Source organism: Saccostrea cucullata, unplaced genomic scaffold (genome assembly GCF_032062105.1).
Source record: "Saccostrea cucullata isolate Sc308-1 unplaced genomic scaffold, CSIRO_AGI_Scuc_v1 ctg1888, whole genome shotgun sequence".
NCBI lineage: Eukaryota > Metazoa > Mollusca > Bivalvia > Ostreida > Ostreidae > Saccostrea > Saccostrea cuccullata.
In genome coordinates, this window is record NW_026923852.1 from 46,277 (window position 1) to 70,869 (window position 24,593).

At 37.6% G+C, this 24,593-nt stretch overlaps 2 protein-coding genes across 2 annotated transcripts; both read right to left on the minus strand.

Annotated features, from left to right (window-relative positions):
* Nucleotides 1-9,189: 9,189 nt before the first annotated feature.
* Nucleotides 9,190-15,824, minus strand: LOC134265113 (uncharacterized). The gene is made up of 4 exons (XM_062747350.1): nucleotides 15,649-15,824; nucleotides 14,269-14,472; nucleotides 14,017-14,144; nucleotides 9,190-9,369 (listed from the first exon to the last, which is right to left on the minus strand). The coding sequence occupies exons 1-4, from the start codon at nucleotides 15,713-15,715 to the stop codon at nucleotides 9,190-9,192; spliced, it is 579 nt and encodes a 192-aa protein (XP_062603334.1). The 5' UTR covers nucleotides 15,716-15,824.
* A 1,250-nt stretch (nucleotides 15,825-17,074) lies between these two features.
* LOC134265109 (dehydrogenase/reductase SDR family member on chromosome X-like) lies at nucleotides 17,075-22,277 on the minus strand. The gene is made up of 7 exons (XM_062747344.1): nucleotides 22,163-22,277; nucleotides 21,497-21,604; nucleotides 21,251-21,319; nucleotides 20,651-20,752; nucleotides 18,492-18,699; nucleotides 17,943-18,158; nucleotides 17,075-17,458 (listed from the first exon to the last, which is right to left on the minus strand). The coding sequence occupies exons 1-7, from the start codon at nucleotides 22,275-22,277 to the stop codon at nucleotides 17,272-17,274; spliced, it is 1,005 nt and encodes a 334-aa protein (XP_062603328.1). The 3' UTR covers nucleotides 17,075-17,271.
* Nucleotides 22,278-24,593: the final 2,316 nt, after the last annotated feature.

The following is a 24,593-nucleotide window of genomic DNA, read 5'->3' on the forward strand; positions in this document are numbered from 1 at the left end:
GCTATGTGTGAAATGGGTATGAAAAGTGAAAGACTTGAGGGAATAGAAGTCACCACTAACCCCCCACCCCCCACCCCACCCCACCCACTAAATAGGTTTTTGACGTTTGGGCGACTTTAGGTTTTTTTTTGTTTTTTTTTTTTTTGTTTTTTTTTTTTTTTTTTTTTTTTTGCTTGTCAAGAAATTTCTGGGATTGGATTTTTTTTTTTGACTGAGATGGACCCCCCCCCCCCCGAAAAAGTTTCTGGATCCGCGCCTGGTTAGGCATACGTTCTAAACACTACGTCAAGAGTTCCAACTTCCTGGTTGAACAAGACAGTAATCCGTACTTAATAGTTTTGAGAAATACGATTGGTGTATAATAAAATTGCTGATTTTCTCAAAAAACAAGTTATTTCGATTTGTTTAAACTTTGACCAAATCGAGTAAATAATTCAAAGCCTAGGATACAATAGAACTGCCGTGTCTATACTTTGTTTACAAAATTGCATCAAATGTCGCGTTCAGTTAGACAGATTATGTTGAAGTTATAGGTGACATAAAAAACCATAAGTGTAATAGCTGCCCTTTTCCCGTTTCCCAATGTACAATGATGAAAAACATCAAAGTTCAGGTTAGCTAACTGGACCCTTCCAGCCCCTAGGACCCTGCAGAAATCTGTCGAGGGATACCCACGAAGGCCCCCTACCCACCCCCAGTGTTAGTTTGTTCAGGAGGCCGACAATAATAAAATATGAATGCTAAAAATATGCCCTTGGCAACTACAGCCCCATTCTGAATAGTGGCACTTGCCCCAATAATCATTTGATGAACACTTCAAGGATAACCCTTCCCAATGTACAATGATGAAAAACATCAAAGTTCAGGTTAGCTAACTGGACCCTTCCAGCCCCTAGGACCCTGCAGAAATCTGTTGAGGGATACCCACGAAGGCCCCCTACCCACCCCCAGTGTTAGTTTGTTCAGGAGGCCGACAATGAATAAAATATGAATGCTAAAAATATGCCCCACGCACTTGGCACCACTTGGTGGTGCCACTACAGCCCCATTCTGAAAGTGGCAAATGATAGCCCTAGGGCCCCTCTACCTTGCCCCAATAATCATTTGATGAACACTTCAAGGATAAGGCGTATAATAGCTGCCCTTTTCCCGTTTCCCAATGTACAATGATGAAAAACATCAAAGTTCAGGTTAGCTAACTGGACCCTTCCAGCCCCTAGGACCCTGCAGAAATCTGTCGAGGGATACCCACGAAGGCCCCCTACCCACCCCCAGTGTTAGTTTGTTCAGGAGGCCGACAATGAATAAAATATGAATGCTAAAAATATGCCCCACGCACTTGGCACCACTTGGTGGTGCCACTACAGCCCCATTCTGAAAGTGGCAAATGATAGCCCTAGGGCCCCTCTACCTTGCCCCAATAATCATTTGATGAACACTTCAAGGATAAGGCGTATAATAGCTGCCCTTTTCCCGTTTCCCAATGTACAATGATGAAAAACATCAAAGTTCAGGTTAGCTAACTGGACCCTTCCAGCCCCTAGGACCCTGCAGAAATCTGTCGAGGGATACCCACGAAGGCCCCCTACCCACCCCCAGTGTTAGTTTGTTCAGGAGGCCGACAATGAATAAAATATGAATGCTAAAAATATGCCCCACGCACTTGGCACCACTTGGTGGTGCCACTACAGCCCCATTCTGAAAGTGGCAAATGATAGCCCTAGGGCCCCTCTACCTTGCCCCAATAATCATTTGATGAACACTTCAAGGATAAGGCGTATAATAGCTGCCCTTTTCCCGTTTCCCAATGTACAATGATGAAAAACATCAAAGTTCAGGTTAGCTAACTGGACCCTTCCAGCCCCTAGGACCCTGCAGAAATCTGTCGAGGGATACCCACGAAGGCCCCCTACCCACCCCCAGTGTTAGTTTGTTCAGGAGGCCGACAATGAATAAAATATGAATGCTAAAAATATGCCCCACGCACTTGGCACCACTTGGTGGTGCCACTACAGCCCCATTCTGAAAGTGGCAAATGATAGCCCTAGGGCCCCTCTACCTTGCCCCAATAATCATTTGATGAACACTTCAAGGATAAGGCGTATAATAGCTGCCCTTTTCCCGTTTCCCAATGTACAATGATGAAAAACATCAAAGTTCAGGTTAGCTAACTGGACCCTTCCAGCCCCTAGGACCCTGCAGAAATCTGTCGAGGGATACCCACGAAGGCCCCCTACCCACCCCCAGTGTTAGTTTGTTCAGGAGGCCGACAATGAATAAAATATGAATGCTAAAAATATGCCCCACGCACTTGGCACCACTTGGTGGTGCCACTACAGCCCCATTCTGAAAGTGGCAAATGATAGCCCTAGGGCCCCTCTACCTTGCCCCAATAATCATTTGATGAACACTTCAAGGATAAGGCGTATAATAGCTGCCCTTTTCCCGTTTCCCAATGTACAATGATGAAAAACATCAAAGTTCAGGTTAGCTAACTGGACCCTTCCAGCCCCTAGGACCCTGCAGAAATCTGTCGAGGGATACCCACGAAGGCCCCCTACCCACCCCCAGTGTTAGTTTGTTCAGGAGGCCGACAATGAATAAAATATGAATGCTAAAAATATGCCCCACGCACTTGGCACCACTTGGTGGTGCCACTACAGCCCCATTCTGAAAGTGGCAAATGATAGCCCTAGGGCCCCTCTACCTTGCCCCAATAATCATTTGATGAACACTTCAAGGATAAGGCGTATAATAGCTGCCCTTTTCCCGTTTCCCAATGTACAATGATGAAAAACATCAAAGTTCAGGTTAGCTAACTGGACCCTTCCAGCCCCTAGGACCCTGCAGAAATCTGTCGAGGGATACCCACGAAGGCCCCCTACCCACCCCCAGTGTTAGTTTGTTCAGGAGGCCGACAATGAATAAAATATGAATGCTAAAAATATGCCCCACGCACTTGGCACCACTTGGTGGTGCCACTACAGCCCCATTCTGAAAGTGGCAAATGATAGCCCTAGGGCCCCTCTACCTTGCCCCAATAATCATTTGATGAACACTTCAAGGATAAGGCGTATAATAGCTGCCCTTTTCCCGTTTCCCAATGTACAATGATGAAAAACATCAAAGTTCAGGTTAGCTAACTGGACCCTTCCAGCCCCTAGGACCCTGCAGAAATCTGTCGAGGGATACCCACGAAGGCCCCCCTACCCACCCCCAGTGTTAGTTTGTTCAGGAGGCCGACAATGAATAAAATATGAATGCTAAAAATATGCCCCACGCACTTGGCACCACTTGGTGGTGCCACTACAGCCCCATTCTGAAAGTGGCAAATGATAGCCCTAGGGCCCCTCTACCTTGCCCCAATAATCATTTGATGAACACTTCAAGGATAAGGCGTATAATAGCTGCCCTTTTCCCGTTTCCCAATGTACAATGATGAAAAACATCAAAGTTCAGGTTAGCTAACTGGACCCTTCCAGCCCCTAGGACCCTGCAGAAATCTGTCGAGGGATACCCACGAAGGCCCCCTACCCACCCCCAGTGTTAGTTTGTTCAGGAGGCCGACAATGAATAAAATATGAATGCTAAAAATATGCCCCACGCACTTGGCACCACTTGGTGGTGCCACTACAGCCCCATTCTGAAAGTGGCAAATGATAGCCCTAGGGCCCCTCTACCTTGCCCCAATAATCATTTGATGAACACTTCAAGGATAAGGCGTATAATAGCTGCCCTTTTCCCGTTTCCCAATGTACAATGATGAAAAACATCAAAGTTCAGGTTAGCTAACTGGACCCTTCCAGCCCCTAGGACCCTGCAGAAATCTGTCGAGGGATACCCACGAAGGCCCCCTACCCACCCCCAGTGTTAGTTTGTTCAGGAGGCCGACAATGAATAAAATATGAATGCTAAAAATATGCCCCACGCACTTGGCACCACTTGGTGGTGCCACTACAGCCCCATTCTGAAAGTGGCAAATGATAGCCCTAGGGCCCCTCTACCTTGCCCCAATAATCATTTGATGAACACTTCAAGGATAAGGCGTATAATAGCTGCCCTTTTCCCGTTTCCCAATGTACAATGATGAAAAACATCAAAGTTCAGGTTAGCTAACTGGACCCTTCCAGCCCCTAGGACCCTGCAGAAATCTGTCGAGGGATACCCACGAAGGCCCCCTACCCACCCCCAGTGTTAGTTTGTTCAGGAGGCCGACAATGAATAAAATATGAATGCTAAAAATATGCCCCACGCACTTGGCACCACTTGGTGGTGCCACTACAGCCCCATTCTGAAAGTGGCAAATGATAGCCCTAGGGCCCCTCTACCTTGCCCCAATAATCATTTGATGAACACTTCAAGGATAAGGCGTATAATAGCTGCCCTTTTCCCGTTTCCCAATGTACAATGATGAAAAACATCAAAGTTCAGGTTAGCTAACTGGACCCTTCCAGCCCCTAGGACCCTGCAGAAATCTGTCGAGGGATACCCACGAAGGCCCCCTACCCACCCCCAGTGTTAGTTTGTTCAGGAGGCCGACAATGAATAAAATATGAATGCTAAAAATATGCCCCACGCACTTGGCACCACTTGGTGGTGCCACTACAGCCCCATTCTGAAAGTGGCAAATGATAGCCCTAGGGCCCCTCTACCTTGCCCCAATAATCATTTGATGAACACTTCAAGGATAAGGCGTATAATAGCTGCCCTTTTCCCGTTTCCCAATGTACAATGATGAAAAACATCAAAGTTCAGGTTAGCTAACTGGACCCTTCCAGCCCCTAGGACCCTGCAGAAATCTGTCGAGGGATACCCACGAAGGCCCCCTACCCACCCCCAGTGTTAGTTTGTTCAGGAGGCCGACAATGAATAAAATATGAATGCTAAAAATATGCCCCACGCACTTGGCACCACTTGGTGGTGCCACTACAGCCCCATTCTGAAAGTGGCAAATGATAGCCCTAGGGCCCCTCTACCTTGCCCCAATAATCATTTGATGAACACTTCAAGGATAAGGCGTATAATAGCTGCCCTTTTCCCGTTTCCCAATGTACAATGATGAAAAACATCAAAGTTCAGGTTAGCTAACTGGACCCTTCCAGCCCCTAGGACCCTGCAGAAATCTGTCGAGGGATACCCACGAAGGCCCCCTACCCACCCCCAGTGTTAGTTTGTTCAGGAGGCCGACAATGAATAAAATATGAATGCTAAAAATATGCCCCACGCACTTGGCACCACTTGGTGGTGCCACTACAGCCCCATTCTGAAAGTGGCAAATGATAGCCCTAGGGCCCCTCTACCTTGCCCCAATAATCATTTGATGAACACTTCAAGGATAAGGCGTATAATAGCTGCCCTTTTCCCGTTTCCCAATGTACAATGATGAAAAACATCAAAGTTCAGGTTAGCTAACTGGACCCTTCCAGCCCCTAGGACCCTGCAGAAATCTGTCGAGGGATACCCACGAAGGCCCCCTACCCACCCCCAGTGTTAGTTTGTTCAGGAGGCCGACAATGAATAAAATATGAATGCTAAAAATATGCCCCACGCACTTGGCACCACTTGGTGGTGCCACTACAGCCCCATTCTGAAAGTGGCAAATGATAGCCCTAGGGCCCCTCTACCTTGCCCCAATAATCATTTGATGAACACTTCAAGGATAAGGCGTATAATAGCTGCCCTTTTCCCGTTTCCCAATGTACAATGATGAAAAACATCAAAGTTCAGGTTAGCTAACTGGACCCTTCCAGCCCCTAGGACCCTGCAGAAATCTGTCGAGGGATACCCACGAAGGCCCCCTACCCACCCCCAGTGTTAGTTTGTTCAGGAGGCCGACAATGAATAAAATATGAATGCTAAAAATATGCCCCACGCACTTGGCACCACTTGGTGGTGCCACTACAGCCCCATTCTGATAGTGGCAAATGATAGCCCTAGGGCCCCTCTACCTTGCCCCAATAATCATTTGATGAACACTTCAAGGATAAGGCGTATAATAGCTGCCCTTTTCCCGTTTCCCAATGTACAATGATGAAAAACATCAAAGTTCAGGTTAGCTAACTGGACCCTTCCAGCCCCTAGGACCCTGCAGAAATCTGTCGAGGGATACCCACGAAGGCCCCCTACCCACCCCCAGTGTTAGTTTGTTCAGGAGGCCGACAATGAATAAAATATGAATGCTAAAAATATGCCCCACGCACTTGGCACCACTTGGTGGTGCCACTACAGCCCCATTCTGAAAGTGGCAAATGATAGCCCTAGGGCCCCTCTACCTTGCCCCAATAATCATTTGATGAACACTTCAAGGATAAGGCGTATAATAGCTGCCCTTTTCCCGTTTCCCAATGTACAATGATGAAAAACATCAAAGTTCAGGTTAGCTAACTGGACCCTTCCAGCCCCTAGGACCCTGCAGAAATCTGTCGAGGGATACCCACGAAGGCCCCCTACCCACCCCCAGTGTTAGTTTGTTCAGGAGGCCGACAATGAATAAAATATGAATGCTAAAAATATGCCCCACGCACTTGGCACCACTTGGTGGTGCCACTACAGCCCCATTCTGAAAGTGGCAAATGATAGCCCTAGGGCCCCTCTACCTTGCCCCAATAATCATTTGATGAACACTTCAAGGATAAGGCGTATAATAGCTGCCCTTTTCCCGTTTCCCAATGTACAATGATGAAAAACATCAAAGTTCAGGTTAGCTAACTGGACCCTTCCAGCCCCTAGGACCCTGCAGAAATCTGTCGAGGGATACCCACGAAGGCCCCCTACCCACCCCCAGTGTTAGTTTGTTCAGGAGGCCGACAATGAATAAAATATGAATGCTAAAAATATGCCCCACGCACTTGGCACCACTTGGTGGTGCCACTACAGCCCCATTCTGAAAGTGGCAAATGATAGCCCTAGGGCCCCTCTACCTTGCCCCAATAATCATTTGATGAACACTTCAAGGATAAGGCGTATAATAGCTGCCCTTTTCCCGTTTCCCAATGTACAATGATGAAAAACATCAAAGTTCAGGTTAGCTAACTGGACCCTTCCAGCCCCTAGGACCCTGCAGAAATCTGTCGAGGGATACCCACGAAGGCCCCCTACCCACCCCCAGTGTTAGTTTGTTCAGGAGGCCGACAATGAATAAAATATGAATGCTAAAAAATTAATATGCCCAACGCACTTGGCACCACTTGGTGGTGCCGCTACAGCCCCATTCTGAAAGTGGTAAATGATGGCCCTAGGGCCCCTCTACCTTGCCCCAATAATCATTTGATGAACACTTCAAGGATAAGGCGTATAATAGCTGCCCTTTTCCCGTTTCCCAATGTACAATGATGAAAAACATCAAAGTTCAGGTTAGCTAACTGGACCCTTCCAGCCCCTAGGACCCTGCAGAAATCTGTCGAGGGATACCCACGAAGGCCCCCTACCCACCCCCAGTGTTAGTTTGTTCAGGAGGCCGACAATGAATAAAATATGAATGCTAAAAATATGCCCCACGCACTTGGCACCACTTGGTGGTGCCACTACAGCCCCATTCTGAAAGTGGCAAATGATAGCCCTAGGGCCCCTCTACCTTGCCCCAATAATCATTTGATGAACACTTCAAGGATAAGGCGTATAATAGCTGCCCTTTTCCCGTTTCCCAATGTACAATGATGAAAAACATCAAAGTTCAGGTTAGCTAACTGGACCCTTCCAGCCCCTAGGACCCTGCAGAAATCTGTCGAGGGATACCCACGAAGGCCCCCTACCCACCCCCAGTGTTAGTTTGTTCAGGAGGCCGACAATGAATAAAATATGAATGCTAAAAATATGCCCCACGCACTTGGCACCACTTGGTGGTGCCACTACAGCCCCATTCTGAAAGTGGCAAATGATAGCCCTAGGGCCCCTCTACCTTGCCCCAATAATCATTTGATGAACACTTCAAGGATAAGGCGTATAATAGCTGCCCTTTTCCCGTTTCCCAATGTACAATGATGAAAAACATCAAAGTTCAGGTTAGCTAACTGGACCCTTCCAGCCCCTAGGACCCTGCAGAAATCTGTCGATGGATACCCAAGAAGGCCCCCTACCCACCCCCAGTGTTAGTTTGTTCAGGAGGCCGACAATGAATAAAATATGAATGCTAAAAATATGCCCCACGCACTTGCCACCACTTGGTGGTGCCACTACAGCCCCATTCTGAAAGTGGCAAATGATAGCCCTAGGGCCCCTCTACCTTGCCCCAATAATCATTTGATGAACACTTCAAGGATAAGGCGTATAATAGCTGATCTTTAATGGAGTTTTGGGGATAAAATGCAAAACAGGCAAAGTTCAGCGTAGATAACTGTCCCTTTCCGGACCCTGGGAACTTTTGAAACGTTGACAAGGGATTCTCCCTAAGACCTTTAACTTAATCACCAATAATTGATGACGAATGATTGCTTGAAATATGACCCATGCACTTGGCACCACCTGGTGATACCACTAAAGCCCCTTCTGATAGCAGGAAATAATAATCCTTGGGCCCTTCTATCTTGACCTAGTAATGTTGATCACTTTATAAACACGGGTATAATACCTGCCTGTAATATCAAAAATGCTTTTGGAACCACTTGGTGGCACCACCACCACTTATTACTGATAGTGGTAAATTACAGTCTTATAGATTCATTAAGTTGTCCCAGTAATAATGTTCGAAACATACTTCAACCTAGTTTACACTTGTGCCATTTATCTATTTACAATCGATATATATTTATCAAATTTCAGGTTAGCTTATTGGCCCTGTCATAATCTTGAGGTCCCTGAAGGAGTTGAAAAGGGATTCTTCCTGAAGGATTTAACCATTTCCTAGTGCTTGTTTGTTCAATTGGATGAAAATTATAAAGTAATTTATTTCTTATTTTTCGGTTTTAAAAAAGAAAAAAAATTGTTCAGGTGAGCCTTACTGCCTCTGAGTATCTGATTTATTATGTAATTAATTGTTGCATTAATTTTGTAATCATAAACCATTAATTATCTAAATTAACGTATTAAAAACAGTACTGCGTCTGAGTACTCTCAGTTCTTTGATGAATTTCCTTATTGGCTGCTAGCTTCTACGCGCTTAGTGGCTGCTGTTATTGGCTGCTAGCTTCAGCCTGGTTAGCATATGGCAAAAACAAATTGAATTTTAAAGGGATTTTTAGAACTGGTCTATATTCAGCGTTCAGCCAAGATATTCTTACCTGATGTATTAGTTGTTTTGTAAACACTCAGATATGGTCCTGTTTTGCTACCACAGGCCTTTGGTTCCTCCGAGTTACAGTTATAATCACAGTTGGTTACCGAGGCTGTGTCTGGTAAATTAAAGTCAGGTTTGAGGCAGTAACATGTTTCTTCCTAAAAAAAACATCGCTTATATCATAATGATTAATGCTTAAGTTAACTGATTGAATAGACTTCAGTGAACACGCAACTAAATTAATAAAGTCTCACTAAAATTCACATGTTTGGTTTTTTGATAAAAACGAAACATGAATTCTAAATTTTTTCAGCAAAAATATAAAGTATTTCCACAAAATTAAATTTTACATTATTAACACTGCTGGTAAAGTGCGAATCGAGAAAATCTTGGTTTCGGACACCAGCTACTATTGGCTCCTGTGAAATATCTAGTTAAATACATGTTTTTTGATATAAGTTTAAAAATCACTTTCTTGAAAGCAAATTTATTAAAATGTTAAGCGGTTGGATTGCTTTAATACCCCAAAATGCTCAATATCGAAACGTTACATGTAAGTGGCTGTTTACGTCGTGTTTTTCATGTACTCTCATTCGAATGATGCATTAAGTACTACAGGACTGATTGGACAGTTAAGAGGGTAAATTTAACTTTAATTCAACGTTATTTAATGCCGTGGACACAAACAATGTGCTTTAAATTAAATTAAAATCCAGGCTTTTTGATATCATTGACAGCTGCTTCTTCAACAAAAATGGAACTCGTAAATTTACTTACCTCGTCATTGGTCATTTGAAAAATTATTTTGTTAAAACAGATTCTAATTGCACACATAAGTACTCTGAAGTTGACATCAAGAAGATGCTTGAGTTTCTGATTGACAATATCTATGTGGTTTTTGGAGACCAGGTATTCCAACAATCTATTGGAATTCCCATGGGTACAAATTGCGCTCCGTTATTAGCAGACTTATTTTTATATTCATATGAAGCAGAATTTATGCAAAATCTTATGCGTGAAAAGAAGAAAACACTTGCTTTGGCCTTCAACTCGACATTTAGATATATCGACGACGTATTGTCAATTAATAATGATAATTTCCATTCCTACGTCGACACGATATATCCTGGTGAGCTTGAGATAAAAGATACCACAGAGTCCGACACTTCTGCTTCTTACTTGGATATTTTACTTGATAAAGACACTAATGGTAATCTAACAACCAAGCTCTATGATAAACGTGATGACTTTAACTTTTCTATCGTCAACTTCCCTTACTTATGCAGCAATATACCTTCATCACCTGCATATCTCAGTTGATTCGATACGCAAGAGCATGCTCTACGTATGAACAATTTCTTAAACGAGGTAAATTATTGACAAGCAAGTTGATGAAACAAGAATATCAACAGTCTCGTTTAAAGTCATCATTTCGTAAATTCTATGGTCGATACAATGACCTTGTCAGCAAATACAATTTATCATTGAATGAAATGCTGACTGACGTTTTTCATACCAATTGTTAGTCCATTATTTATACACTGAATTGACGACGGATTTTTTCCGTTATTTCCTGATTATGACAACAAGCACACGGCGGGTGTGACCGGTCGGCAGGGGATGCTCACTCCTCCATGGCACCTGATCCCACCTCTGATGTCTCGGAGGTCTGTGTTTGCTCTGCTCTTATTTTGTATATTGTTTAATGGACGTTGAGAATGAATACTGTTCGTTATTTCCATATCCTTCTTACATGGAATTAGTCAATTACTAGTAAATTCATTTTGTAGGTGCTACAATTGGTTTCTGTAAAATTTTGACACAGGCGACTTTTTATTTGTGTAAATGCGACAACTGGTTTACGTCTCTGAGACTGTTGGTTTATGTTACTTAAAGTACATATTATGAAATTATTCAAAATTGCATGAAAAGAATAATAGTTTTTGTAGTTTATAGTCATTTCTGACCATTTCTTGCACCAATAGGAAATGTTCCATCAATTCTTGTTACGGATATTGTGGGTTTTTTTGTTATATTCTTTTGTTACTTTTAAATGGAGTGATATGGTATAAATGAGCAAGATGATGACACCAAATAATTTAAAACTGCACCAGGTATACATATACGAATGTCGTGATGAAGCGATCAAACTTTTTAAAGCAGTAAACGAATGCATAATGGTAATATTTTCCCTTGCAATTTATTTATTCAAAGCATGATGTTTGCATCCGTAGAACTGTGTTGCATGTAGTCTACATTTATCCAGTTACATCTCAGGCACGTAGTATGCAAGTTTTGTGTACTTTATTTTCTGAAAATAGTCTTTTGCTTTAGTTTTTGTAGACATGCCCCTCCCCCAACTTTTTACTAACCGTAAGGTAGCTGCATTTCTGTAACTCGCTGGTCTGAGAAAAAAATGAGATAGACTACCGAAGTGCTACAGTGCCACCCAAACAAAAATCTGTTAAAAAATTGCGCCCAAAAGCTGCGATTGGTACTTGATTAATTCCTCCAAATTCTTATCTCAACTGCACAAAAGCTAAAAAAAAATCATGACCTCTAGAATTCTTCACGAAGTGTGTTGCAATTGAAACATTTTGTCTCTTGTCATCTGCAGAAAAAATGCGAAATTGGCTGGTCTCAATTTCATGGAGGGTTATTTACAACAGTTATTTGTTGTGGAAATAGTAAGTGGAAATTGTAAAGGAATTTATTTGGAACACCCAGTTAGAAATATTTTTTTAGAATATGACAGTTTGAATCCGAGAAGCAGCACACTTTCATGCACAATAAATACCGGTATACATTTTTTCCAGCTCTCCCGTCTTCGGACAGATACAGTTCTGCAGCTAACCGTAAGATTTGCAAACCCAGCCGTTGTCATCTTCGCTAGCCAAGGGTTTCTAATACGCTACTCTCCTCAGTTTATGCGGAAAGTAGCGTATGAGAAACCCTTCGATAGCAAAGATGGCCGTTGTGGAAAAATGGAATAGTTAGAGAAAGGTCCCCAACACACGATAAAATAGGACTGTTCTTCCTAGCTGCAGAACGGAAGCGTTATGGTTTTATATTTAAGTCTTTATAGTCAAAGATGAAAACATGAAACCATTAGTTAACACTACAGTTCTGGAGCTGTGTTCTCCCAATATTGGACATTTTTTGTTGGGTTGTCAATCACCTGCGGCCCTTATCCTTCCTACACATACATTGAAAAATAATGTCACAGGTCTCTATGTTTATAGACCGATGTCTTTATGTCATTCAAATATGAGAATATTTTGTTGAGATATTAAAATATTCCATACAAGTTAATTATCTGAAATACTTAATGCCATCTTTCCAAGTCAAAGGTTAAAACTATTCATGGAGGAGATGTAAAAGTAAAACACTCTTACATGCATCAACAACTATTCCCTTCAAATACATGAAGGGTCATGACTCCCATTCTTATTAAAGAGAGGTCAATCTTTTTTCCTTGGGGGGTATGGGGTTCCAAGGTCTTTTTTGTTTCTTCTGCATGCATAGAAAGTTTGTAACTTTGAAGTTCTAGATAGTCAATCGAAGATGACTTGAATACAACATGAATCTAGAATTATTTAAAATTGAACTTTTGGATTAGAGCCTTAATGAACATAAAAACTCCAGTAACATATTTTCAGTAAAGTAAGTTCATGATTTTTAAGAGTGTTATCCAATATAAACTAATCAGAGTGAATTTTAAATCCTTTATTTTTTTCACATGATAGAACAATTTATGTTGGGGGGGGGGGGGGTATATGCAATACATTTTAAATATTTAATAGAAGCAACCAATCCTCGAATTGGAGGTATATATTTTGGGGGTTATTCAAGAAAGTTGCACTATCTGATGTGTCGATATTAAATTTAAACGTATTTCTCGGATAACAATAACTTTATGATACAGCAGTAAAACGTCGCACCTCATGAAACAGAACAGAAGCCAGTCGTAGCAATTACACGTGTCAAGAGTCGCACATACAGCAACCATACTCGCAATGTTATCAGAAAACTTTATATTACATCAAAAGTTTTAATCTTATGAAACATAAAAGAAACAGGAAATCATAAATGATTCATATAGTATATACTCATATCACTTTTAACACAAATAACGTACCGTTAATCGAGTTTAACACGTTAAAAGCAAATATGAATAATCTAGCAAAATACATAGAACGGGTGTAATCTAAAGCAGTTACTGGATTGCTCCTTACATGTTTTCAACTAACAAGCAATGCTACTGCATGAAACCATACTGAACATTAATAATTTACGTCATAATCAAATGTTCTATCATTTCTGATAGTTAAGTTGACATAAACTGCCTCATTGATGTAAACCAATAGTAGCTGGTGTTCGAAACCAATATTTTCTCGATTCAAGAATATATACTGAGAAGGTTGAGAAAAAGAATTTTTTCTTCTTCTTTGGTTTAAGCAGTTCAGAGTAGAAGGACACAGAGACAATGATTAGCATGAAAAAGGGATTAAATATGCCTACATAACTACATATACATTATAATCTCTTCTAACGTATGGTAGAGCAAATTTTTGTGAAACGATTATACATCCCTTATAATGTATAGTGGGATCTACGTTGTGAAATGATCATTTTAGGGTTTACACGATTTTTTCCTATGGTACATTTGATGAATAAATGTAATAAATATAATTTGTGAAAATAATTCCAAGTCGGGGGAGGGTGGGGGTGTCTCGTCCACAAGTACCTGTGATTCAAACAACATAAAAATAATTAATCTTACATTGGTAATATCCTTTACATACCTTGATAGCAAAAAATAAAGACATTTTTTCATAGAAACAATATTCTTGACAGCGTCCCGGTGTTAGACCGATGGTAAAGTTTGTAGATGAGAAGAGCTTGTTTTCAATACTGGCCTTACTGTAGCAACCTGTATTGTACATAATAAAAACAACATTAATAAAATAAAAAAAAATTCAGTTAACTTAGAATAGATCAACACAATTAATATTTTATTGCTCCGAAAACAAACAAAAAGGAAAATTTGTATCAACCTAAGATATGGATCCATTCGGAAACTTTCTGTATGTCGCCGAGCCAGAAATCGCCCGACACTTTCTCCAGAACTTCCTGAAGGTAGAGAGAGAAGTCGTTCGAGCTGAGAAGTCGTCCATTCTTTTCTGCACACTGTCTCTGTCCCTCTAACCACGTTACTGCTTCATTTGATATGACTAGTGCACGTGTATTGTTCTCGCTATCTATATGAAAAAATTCAAATCAACATAAAAATATAAAATCCCAAAGTTTTGTTCGGTGTGTTTGATCAAAATTCTTCAAAGACCTTGTTCCCTATCATAATTATACCCCTTCCCCCTCTGGAAAAATGGAAGGATATACAGTGTTCGGATGCCCGCCCGTCCTTCTATCCTTTTGTCTGTTACGCTAAGGGGTACCCATCTTTTATCCGCAACTCCTCTTCTACCACTGCATGAAATTTACTAGACTTTCACAGAATCTTTGTTACACAGAACCAATGTGAACTTCCTATTTTACGTTTTGATTGGATACATATTTCGGGTTAGCAATAGCAAAACACAGAACCCTGCCATTCTCTCCGTAATATTAAAGGGTACGTACCCATCTCAAGATTATCCACAAAATAAAATTTAATGATTTCTTTCAAAGATTCTTAATGCCATTGTGCACCACCAATATCACTTTTTGATCTGACACTTTAATATTTCGGATGTCCACAGCCAAACATGACATTATAATCGTATGGGGGTATCATTTAGTGAGACTTAGTAAAATTTGCTGAATTGGAAGCCATTTTTGGAGGAAAAATTGTCTTATAATTCCTACACTGAAATTGAATTTCGTATATGGAATGAGGTTATTTTAACCTGTGATATACGATGTAACATAACTTGGGGAAGTTTAAGCTTTTTTTAATAAACCGCTTCGCGGGTAGTAAACTACCCCAAGTTATGTTATATCGTATAACATGGGTTGAAATTAATAAGCTTTATTCCTTAAACAACCTTTATTACATATTGCCATTATGCACCTCCTATCTTACTTTTTAATCCATTTCGGTTCTCCCATAGCAAAACATGGACTTAGCCATTATAATCATATGGGAGGTGGGGGGTCATCATTTATTGGGCTCTCAGACGGACGGACGGACATCCCTATCACTACATACCCTCCCATATTTCAATCGGGGTATAAAAAAAATTGCACGGTTACATATTTCTACGAACTAGGATCAATCTTAAATCTAGTGGTAAAAAATATACCGAAATAAAAGTAACATAATAACATAAATGCAGAAATTGCACAACTAGGACAACAGAAGAATGTGGTCGCACATATATACTTTAAAAAACAGGTGAAGGAATATACATACATGTATATTACCAAAGTACTCTTACCTACTGTTCTTAGAATAATAACAAGTACATGTAATAACAGCAGTGGTTTACAGTGTACATGCAACATCTTCGCAATCCATCTAGGCTTTGTCAGCTTAATTTTATCTCACAACGTACACGTTTCCTTAAAGGTTTAGGCATTTCTGAAACGGGAAGCTGAGTCCCACAATAAAATATTCACAAATTGTTTAAAACGACTTTTTTTTATTTTTATATTTACCTATCGGGAAGTTTTTTTTATATATAGATATAATATATAATATGTAATACATATTAATTATATGATTTATATCATTTCAGTAAGGATATCCCTTCCTCAGACAGGTAGGCTAATTCTTAAAAATCTGTTATTGAATTTAACAAAAATGTAAATATTTGTGCTACAATTTTCATTTTATACATCTCAATTATACAAAAAATTCAAGGTTCCAAATTTGAAGTCTAAGAAACAGACTTACAAAAGTTTACAACTGTACGCCATAAAATGAAAATATATGGAGATAACGAACATTAATTCAAGCTCAAAAGTTCATTCAAACAGGAGCAGAGCAAAACATTACAGGTGGGATCAGTTACCATGGAGGAGTGAGTATCCCCTGCCGACCGGTCACAGCCTCGTGTGCTCCTTGTCATGACTGGGAAAATCCGTAGACAAATCCGAAAGCATGTAAATAATGGCCTAACAATTAGTATAAAAACCTGATTCAGCATTTGACTTAATGATATATTAAAGTTAGAATTACCAAGATTAAAGTTGGAAAAGCTAAGATTAAAATTCGAATTATCAACTTATATTACATGGCACTTATACGCTTCTACGACTTTTTTCATACTGATTTTTTGTGTTTTCCCCATCATGACGAGAACACATGCAGCAATACGACTGGTAGGCAATCGATGCCATCTCCTCCATGGCACATGATACAAATTCTGAAAGTTTTTTTTCCAGAAGTCTATAGGCTTATTGCTTTGCTCTCGATTTGTGTAATTTTAATGAACTTCTGAGCTTAATTGCATTTGTTATCTCTACATTTTTATGCTAAATAATTACGGAGTTCTAAAATCATTGCGTTTGTTTATTATCTCTATATTTCTAGATAATAACAGAGTTCTAAAATTATAATTTGTTGTAATATCATAGGGGTAGGATATGAATATAAAATGTCCCTTAAGTAACAAAATTAAATAAAACTCATACCTTTCATTATGAAGACCACAAATTTGTGTGTGTGTGTGTTTATGTCTTCAAATGATAAATATTGAGGAAATAAGTGTTATAGTTTCTTCAATGAATACTGAGGAAATAGGTGTCTTGGCTGATAACTCCTTCCTGATTTTCTTTTATGATTATTCTTAAAATTATTTTTGTTAGCTTGGTTAAATACTACCACTACTAGTATGTTTAGGAAAAGTCAATAACTTCTCACACGTTTTCAAATATGCTTTTATTATGAAAGTAACTTAAAATGAACAAAATATTCATCTAACAATCAAACAAATAATTGGCACAAACATATCAATTATGCATGTATATCCAGGAAATCAACTTAACGACATTTCAAAGTTTCAGACACAAATGACATGGCAATTTGATAATACCCTATGATTTTTTTATTCCATTCTTCACTGAATTTTGTCTTGTATGATGTCATTTGAAATATCCTGCATTTGATTAATGATGTCATCACTGTATGCCATCTGACAAGTTTTCTGTTCCTGACAATTATCATAATAAAGTCCACTTTCTCTCTCCACATCTGGTGATAAAGCCAGAAACAGTATAGTATCAGCGCCCTCTGGTGGTGTCAAGATAATACCAAGATTTATATATATATATATATATATATATATATATATATATATATATATATATATATATATATATATATATATATATATAAAATGCAGAACTCCTTTTTTAGCTGCAATAATGTAGGCTACAATTTGCAGCTACTCAATAAAATATTTGCACAATCTGAATAAAGAAAATGCAAAAGTCCAATGTTTATGCAGATTTATCTTTCTTTTGCTCATATACACCTCTTTACTTCATATGAATAGAGATATTGAGAGATATCCATCTGATATCTGAGTGAAAGGAACAAATACTTTGTATAGATATTGGAAAACTACGTCAGAATTCAGATAGTTGGCCTCAGAATATAATAACTGAGCCTGAAGTAGTAAGCAGTTAAACAGTATTGCTCAAAATGTTGCACTTGCCTTCTTAATTTAGAAAATCCATGAATACCAATTTATTTCAAACAAAATGCTTACATCTCAAACTTACCAAATAAGTGAACTTAGCTACAATATCCAGAAGCCACTTGATGGACCAGTGAACATGTCTGTAGAGAGCTGTATTAACAATGCCAGGATGTAGGGCATTGACTGTCACCTTTGAATTTTCTTGTTTTAGTTGTTCACTTAGACCCCAGGAGGAGAGGGCTATGTAAAGTTTGGAATCTGCATAAGCTGCATGAGGTGAATATTCCCACCAGTTTGAACACCTATAGGTAGACATTATTAGTTGCTAAAGAATAAACATATGTCAGGACAAGCATGTTGATGAATAACAAAAAGAAATTTTTCTTTAAAAATTCAAATATCTTTACTTAAAAAGGTGACTCTTCGCAATAAAAAAGTTATTTCTGTCAGGTTAACCAACTTCATGTTTGAACAAATCACACAATTATTTGATTTCCAATTCAAAGAAATATTGAAATAACAATATAACTCTTCTGTGTTGGAGATAAGAAAATTTTTTGTGGTATATATCAAAGAATTCAAATGTACAAAATCTATATTTGAGATACTCTATCAGATTGTTTATTAAATAATACCTTCTTCCAAGATTTTGTAGATTTAGTGATCCCACGTTATGGACGACTGATGAGAGGTTAATGATACGACTATAAAATTCATCTGTGCCAGAATTCTTTAAGATGTCCATGAGAGACTGTGTAAGGTATAGGTATCCTAAATAATTTATTTGGAAATGGCTTTCTAGACTATCAGTAGTCTCTTGATATGGTGCAAACATTACACCAGCTACAATTTAAAACAAAACAAAATTTTATGTTCCCCTCTCAAATCTTGCTATAAGGAAACTGAACTTGAAAAGTATAACTTCATAAACTTTTAGAGAAAGTGAATATCAACTTTTTTCCCACTGTATTCCTTTGAAGTACATTGAACCCGATTTCATGACCTGCTCTGATACTTAATGGTAGCTTTTAAATAAATGTTATCCTTCTTGACATGTGGAGGTTTCTACATCAGTCATGTAGTATAATCTTGAGGATTTAGGATTAATTTGAATTAAAACAATTAAAAATCAGCTGTAATTTCTATTGAAAATGAATAGTAAATATAAATTGTAAATGGAGATTTTGCTTCCATACATAAAACCAGAAGTCTCTGTCGAGACTGTAGCTCTACTGGTTTGTACTTATAACAAAGGATGAGAAAAGAAACCATTGCCATCAGACCACAACTGTAGAAGGAGTAGCTTTTTAAAGGAATTTCACAGACATTTCTATTTTTAGTAACAATGGCAACACTGTTCATCAAAATCAAAAACCGATGCACTATTTTATATATCTTAGTGTAGTCTACTTGTGTGCCAAGTTATATTGAAATCAGACCAAAACTGTAAGAGGAGTTGCATTTTAAAGGAATTTCACAAAAAATTCTTTTTTTTAGTAACCATGGAAACATCGTTCATCGAAATCAAAATCCGATACACTATTCTATGTATCTTAATGCAGACCACTTGTGTGCCAAGTCATATTGAAATCAGACCAAAATTGTAGGAGGAGTAGCATTTTAAGGGAATTTCACAGAAAATTCTATTTTTAGTAGCCATGGCAACACTGTTCATCGAAATAAAAAACCGATGCACTATATTATGTATCTTAGTGTATTCTACTTGTGTGCCAAGTTATATTGAAATCAGATCAAAATTGTAGGAGGAGTAGCGTTTTAAAGGAATTTCACAGAAAATTCTATTTTTAGTAACCATGGCAACACCGTTCATCGAAATCAAAAACCGATGCACTATTTTATGTACCTTAGTGGAGTCTACTTGTATGCCAAGTTATACTGAAATCAGATCAAAATTGTAGGAGGAGTAGCGTTTTAAAGGAATTTCAGAGACCTTTCTATTTTTAGTAACAATGGCAATTAACACTGATCATCGAAATCAAAAACTGATGCACAATTTTATGTATCTTAGTGTAGTCTACTTGTGTGCCAAGTTATATTGAAATCAGATCAAAATTGTAGGAGGAGTAGCGTTTTAAAGGAATTTTACAGAAAATTCTATTTTTAGTAACCATGACAACACCGTTCAGCAAAATCAAAAACCGATGCACTATTTTCTGTATCTTAGTGTAGTCTACTTGTATGCCAAGTTATATTGAAAACAGACCAAAATTGTAGGAGGAGTAGCGTTTTAAAGGAATTTCACAGAAAATTCTATTTTTAGTAATCATGGCAACACCGTTCAACGAAATCAAAAACCAATGCACTATTTTCTATATCTTAGTGTAGTCTACTTGTATGCCAAGTAATATTGAAATCAGATCATAACTGTAGGAGGAGTAGCATTTTAAAGGAATTTCACAGAAAATTCTATTTTTAGTAACCATGGCAACACCGTTCATCGAAATCAAAATCCGATGCACTATTTTATGTATCTTAGTGTAGTCTAGTTGTATGCCAAGTTATATTAAAATCAGACCAAAACTGTACGAGGAGTAGCATTTTGAAAAATTGTTTACAGACAGACGGACAGACAGAAGGACGGACGACGGACACCTTACTATTGCATAAGCTCTTCTGGTCTCTGACCAGTAGAGCTAAAAAATCATCAATAAATGTTTTTCTATATTTAATAGACAAATGCTTTCATAAAGATATAATATACAAGAATTCATAAAAATGGAAAACAACATTTAGTATTAGACTTTTAACGGTTTCGTCCCTTATTTATACTTACCATTATTTACTAGTATATGAATGTTGGAGCATCTTGCCTTTACATTTTCAACAAAGTCCTGTATGGATTTAAAGGAGGCCAGATTTAAATGCATAAAGTCCACTGAAACAGACATAAGGCAAGTTTGTGAAATTGACAAAGCTTCTTTCCTTTGCTGATATTTTTTTTTCAGTTTCTTATTCCTAGAAATTTATAAATTTTTCTTGTAAAAATTGTCAGTCTTTGGTCTCAATTTTTTTTTATTTAAAAATACAGCATTTTTACCCAGAATTATTACATTTCTTTAAATTTCTCCTCCTCACAATTTCATTAGTTAGATGCAAGCTAAGGAGAGTTGCTTTACAATATATTGCAGAGTATTTTTATTCTCACTTGCATGTATGTACAAATAAGTTTGTGAACATGGCAAAAGATGTATTCAAAATGTTTTTTTTTTTAAATGTCAAGATTAATCTTCATTTGGATATGGCAAATTGCAAATTAAATTATAAAATTGTATCACAATAAAAAAAACTTACATGAAATCTTACATGTGAGCATTAAAACCATGTGTAATCATCACACAGACATTCTGCAATTTGTATGATTCTAAAAATTTACCTTTTGCATTAGGAAATTCTTCTCTAATTTTCTTTATAGCCTCTTTCCCTTTCTCAATGTTGTGACCACCTTGAAATGAAATAAAAATTTACTTGCTTCAAGATTTCAAGACCTGTTCTATTGAAATTTATTTAGAATTTGAACTTCAAACTGCATTTGCATCAATTATATTTACAAATACAACGGTTTTAACATACTAGTCTTCAACTACATGTATCTTTTGAAAATTTGAAAACATTTTCTAACCCATGATCACATGGACATTTTTGGAGACCAGACCCAGTGAGACATGAAACCCTATACCACTTGTACCGCCGGTCACTATTGCAATTTTTCCAGTTCTCAAGTGCAACTCTGAAAGAAGAAAAAACACATATTAAGATATACAGTTGTACACAAAAAATAAAATATAAAATTTTTTTAAAAAATACTTTAGAAAAAAAATCACACTCTCATATCTTATCAATGATTGTTAATCTGGAACAAGAAGGATTTTGTTAAGTATATAGATAATGAATCTATAGTATCTGACTATACAGGTCCATGTCAGAATAGGCATGGGCACTGGAAGTTAATGTAAATATATAGTATGTGCATGTATAAAAAAAAGAAGGGTCTTTTTTTTTTATACATGCACAAACTATATATTTACATTAACTTCCAGTGCCAGTGAGAATAGGTGTCATATGATATCACCATATTACAGTTTGTTGAATATGAAAGGAATGCCTTTTTATTTTTTACAATACATCAGGAGATTAAAAAGATACGGTTGATAAGTTAATTTACTGACAATTGAAAAATTGAGTCTCGAGATAAAAGGAAAGTCATGCAAAGTTCGAATTTCCTTCATTTGTACAGACACTTTAACCTTTGTCCTTATTAACATTTCTTTAACATGTAAGAAATTACCTGGAATTTTGTGTCTCTGTAGTACCTGACGCACCAAGGCCACAAAACCGAAAACATAAACCTTTAAAAACGACCAAATGATGTAACAAATTCTAATCATGATGGACAGCGCCATTTTGAAAATCTAGATAAGAGAATCGGAAACGGTCAACTCTCCAAATAATCTCAAATGCAGAGTTGTCGTTCGTTACCCTCCTCTCTCAAACAAAATCAGCGAGAGAGTGTCAGAACAGTACATTCGGATAAACTTCACATGCAAATAACCATAAAAAGCATAACGTACAATCAGCGAAATTGGTTCTTCTTGCTTTTCTCGTTTTTAGAAATTGTTCACGAGTACGTAAGGCAATGCTCTTGTGTATCAAATCAAACAAGAAACATGAGCCTAGTATGCAGGTGAGAGGGGTGCATACCTCTATTAGTTCTGGGTCATTCTCAAAAAATGTCCAGATTTCAGTCATACAAGTTTTCTGGTAAATATTTTAATAAAATAAAAACTTTTTGTGCTCATGAACTTAAATTAACAATGATCTAAAATTAAGAGAACAGATTTAAAGTACGATTAAAAATTGATATAAATACTGAAAAAAATCTTTCAACATGAGTTAAATTAAAGAAAATTGCTTGTGATTTCGCCGAGGGTGTATTTTCAACCCTCCTTATTGAGACAGTAAATATAGTTTGGGAGCATAAAATACCTTTAATGTATTGTAAATACTTAACATTGTTTAAAAACATGCTAAAAGGTGACTAAAAAAAGTAAGAATATAATTTTTTAAGCAATAAACGTTAAAAAAAAACCTTTGTGATTTTCGCCGTGTCCTTGGAGTAACCAAGACATAAAAGTTATCTGTAACAGTTATTTTTCCTGAAGGAACTCTTCAGCATCAGCCGCCTTCTAAAGATATTGTACCCGCCAAAATATAAAAAGACACAAAAACATGTGTGTTTAACCCTGTAGACACAATATTTGGTTTCAGTTGAGTTTGGTTGAGAGAGTAATTTATTTTTAGGTCCTTGGAGTTACTTAGATAATGTGAAGATAAATTAATATATAATGTTTGTGATGCACTGAGCGACTTTGAAGTGAAATACACATGATGTAGGAGCTGTGCTCTATCTTTTTAATGCAGCCATTGCTTTTATACTTGTAACTTTTGATATAGTAATTCCCTGGCGTTACTGCCCATTTTGTTACTGTAGGAAAAGTTACTCGTCGGACATATTTAATTACTCTATGGACATTCTGTACAGAAACTTCAATATTTACAATTTAAAAATAAAATATGTGTAAAGTTTATCGAAAATAGTATATCAATAATATTTGTTTCATCTGATCATGTGTTTTACATATAATATTTTATATATGCTACAAATTCATTCAATAAATGATATGTATAACACAAAGGACAAATTTGGTAACTCTATGGACGTCAAAATGATGAAACATTTTCATTATTAATATACTCTTGTAGTTATTCTTGCTTCAGCGGTAGAGTAGAGAGATTTATTTTGAGTAAATTGAAATATCAAAATTTCTTATGAAATACATCTTTATCCCTTTTTAACCCTATAATACTTAACTATGGTAACATTTTAGACAAATTCAGTTACACAAGGGACATGACAAGCATTTAAGATAGAAAAATGAAATAAAAATACCACGTATGAAGTCGTAGTTGTCTTCAATGTATAAAAGAAAACAATTGTGGGGAGATGGTACAATTTGAGTTACATTAAATATAATGAAGTCCTTAAAAATGAGATGGTTAAAGTGGTAACTCCAGGGAAGTATAGAAACACAAGGGAATAAAATAAGAATCCAGGATTTTATGATATATGACATTTTTTACTCTGAAACCTGTTGATTCTATGTTATGTTCTCTCGATGAAGATATTGGAAGGACGAAACATTTCAAAAGTTGCAAAAAAGAGACAGACAGACAAGTGAAAGATCAAAGGAATCCAGACACCTTAAAGTAACGTCAGATATAGAACATTTGACTATTCTAGCATGGAATGTGTATGTCCGACGATGAAATAGAACTTTACGAATTTTTCATCACTATCAAAAGCGATATCAAAAGATTATATATCAGAGGAACAATGCATCTGTCACCAATCATGAATTTTTGTTTGAATGTAGATGAAGATACTCTTCATGCAGATTTGTCCAATTGATAATCCCCGTAAAGGTTGGAAATTGTTTGTAAACCTTACACTATAGAAGTATAAATAAAATAAATAATAAAATAAAATAAAACTTTTGGAATGAAGTCAGAGCGCTGAAGTAAAAGTTGACATTATAGTAGAGGAAGTACTTAATATGGATCTCTATCTTTCCCAGCATATCTTGAAATTTATTTCAATCAACAAATAGGCATTAGGCAAAGGTATTTTCTTTATGCAGCTGATCAACACTTAACATAAA

Bases quoted from the DNA above. Each gene is read 5' to 3' on its own strand.
- LOC134265113 (XM_062747350.1), bottom strand. From the start codon at position 15,715: ATGTTGCATGTACACTGTAAACCACTGCTGTTATTACATGTACTTGTT. The intron at 14,473-15,648 runs GTAAGAGTACTT...TTTTTCATATAG, and splicing joins TATTATTCTAAGAACAGTAG to ATAGCGAGAACAATACACGT. The intron at 9,370-14,016 runs GTATGTAAAGGA...TGTTTTTTTTAG, and splicing joins CTTTATTTTTTGCTATCAAG to GAAGAAACATGTTACTGCCT.
- LOC134265109 (XM_062747344.1), bottom strand. From the start codon at position 22,277: ATGGCGCTGTCCATCATGATTAGAATTTGTTACATCATTTGGTCGTTT. The intron at 21,320-21,496 runs GTTAGAAAATGT...TTTCATTTCAAG, and splicing joins AAATGTCCATGTGATCATGG to GTGGTCACAACATTGAGAAA. The intron at 18,700-20,650 runs GTAAGTATAAAT...TTTAAATTGTAG, and splicing joins TCATATACTAGTAAATAATG to CTGGTGTAATGTTTGCACCA.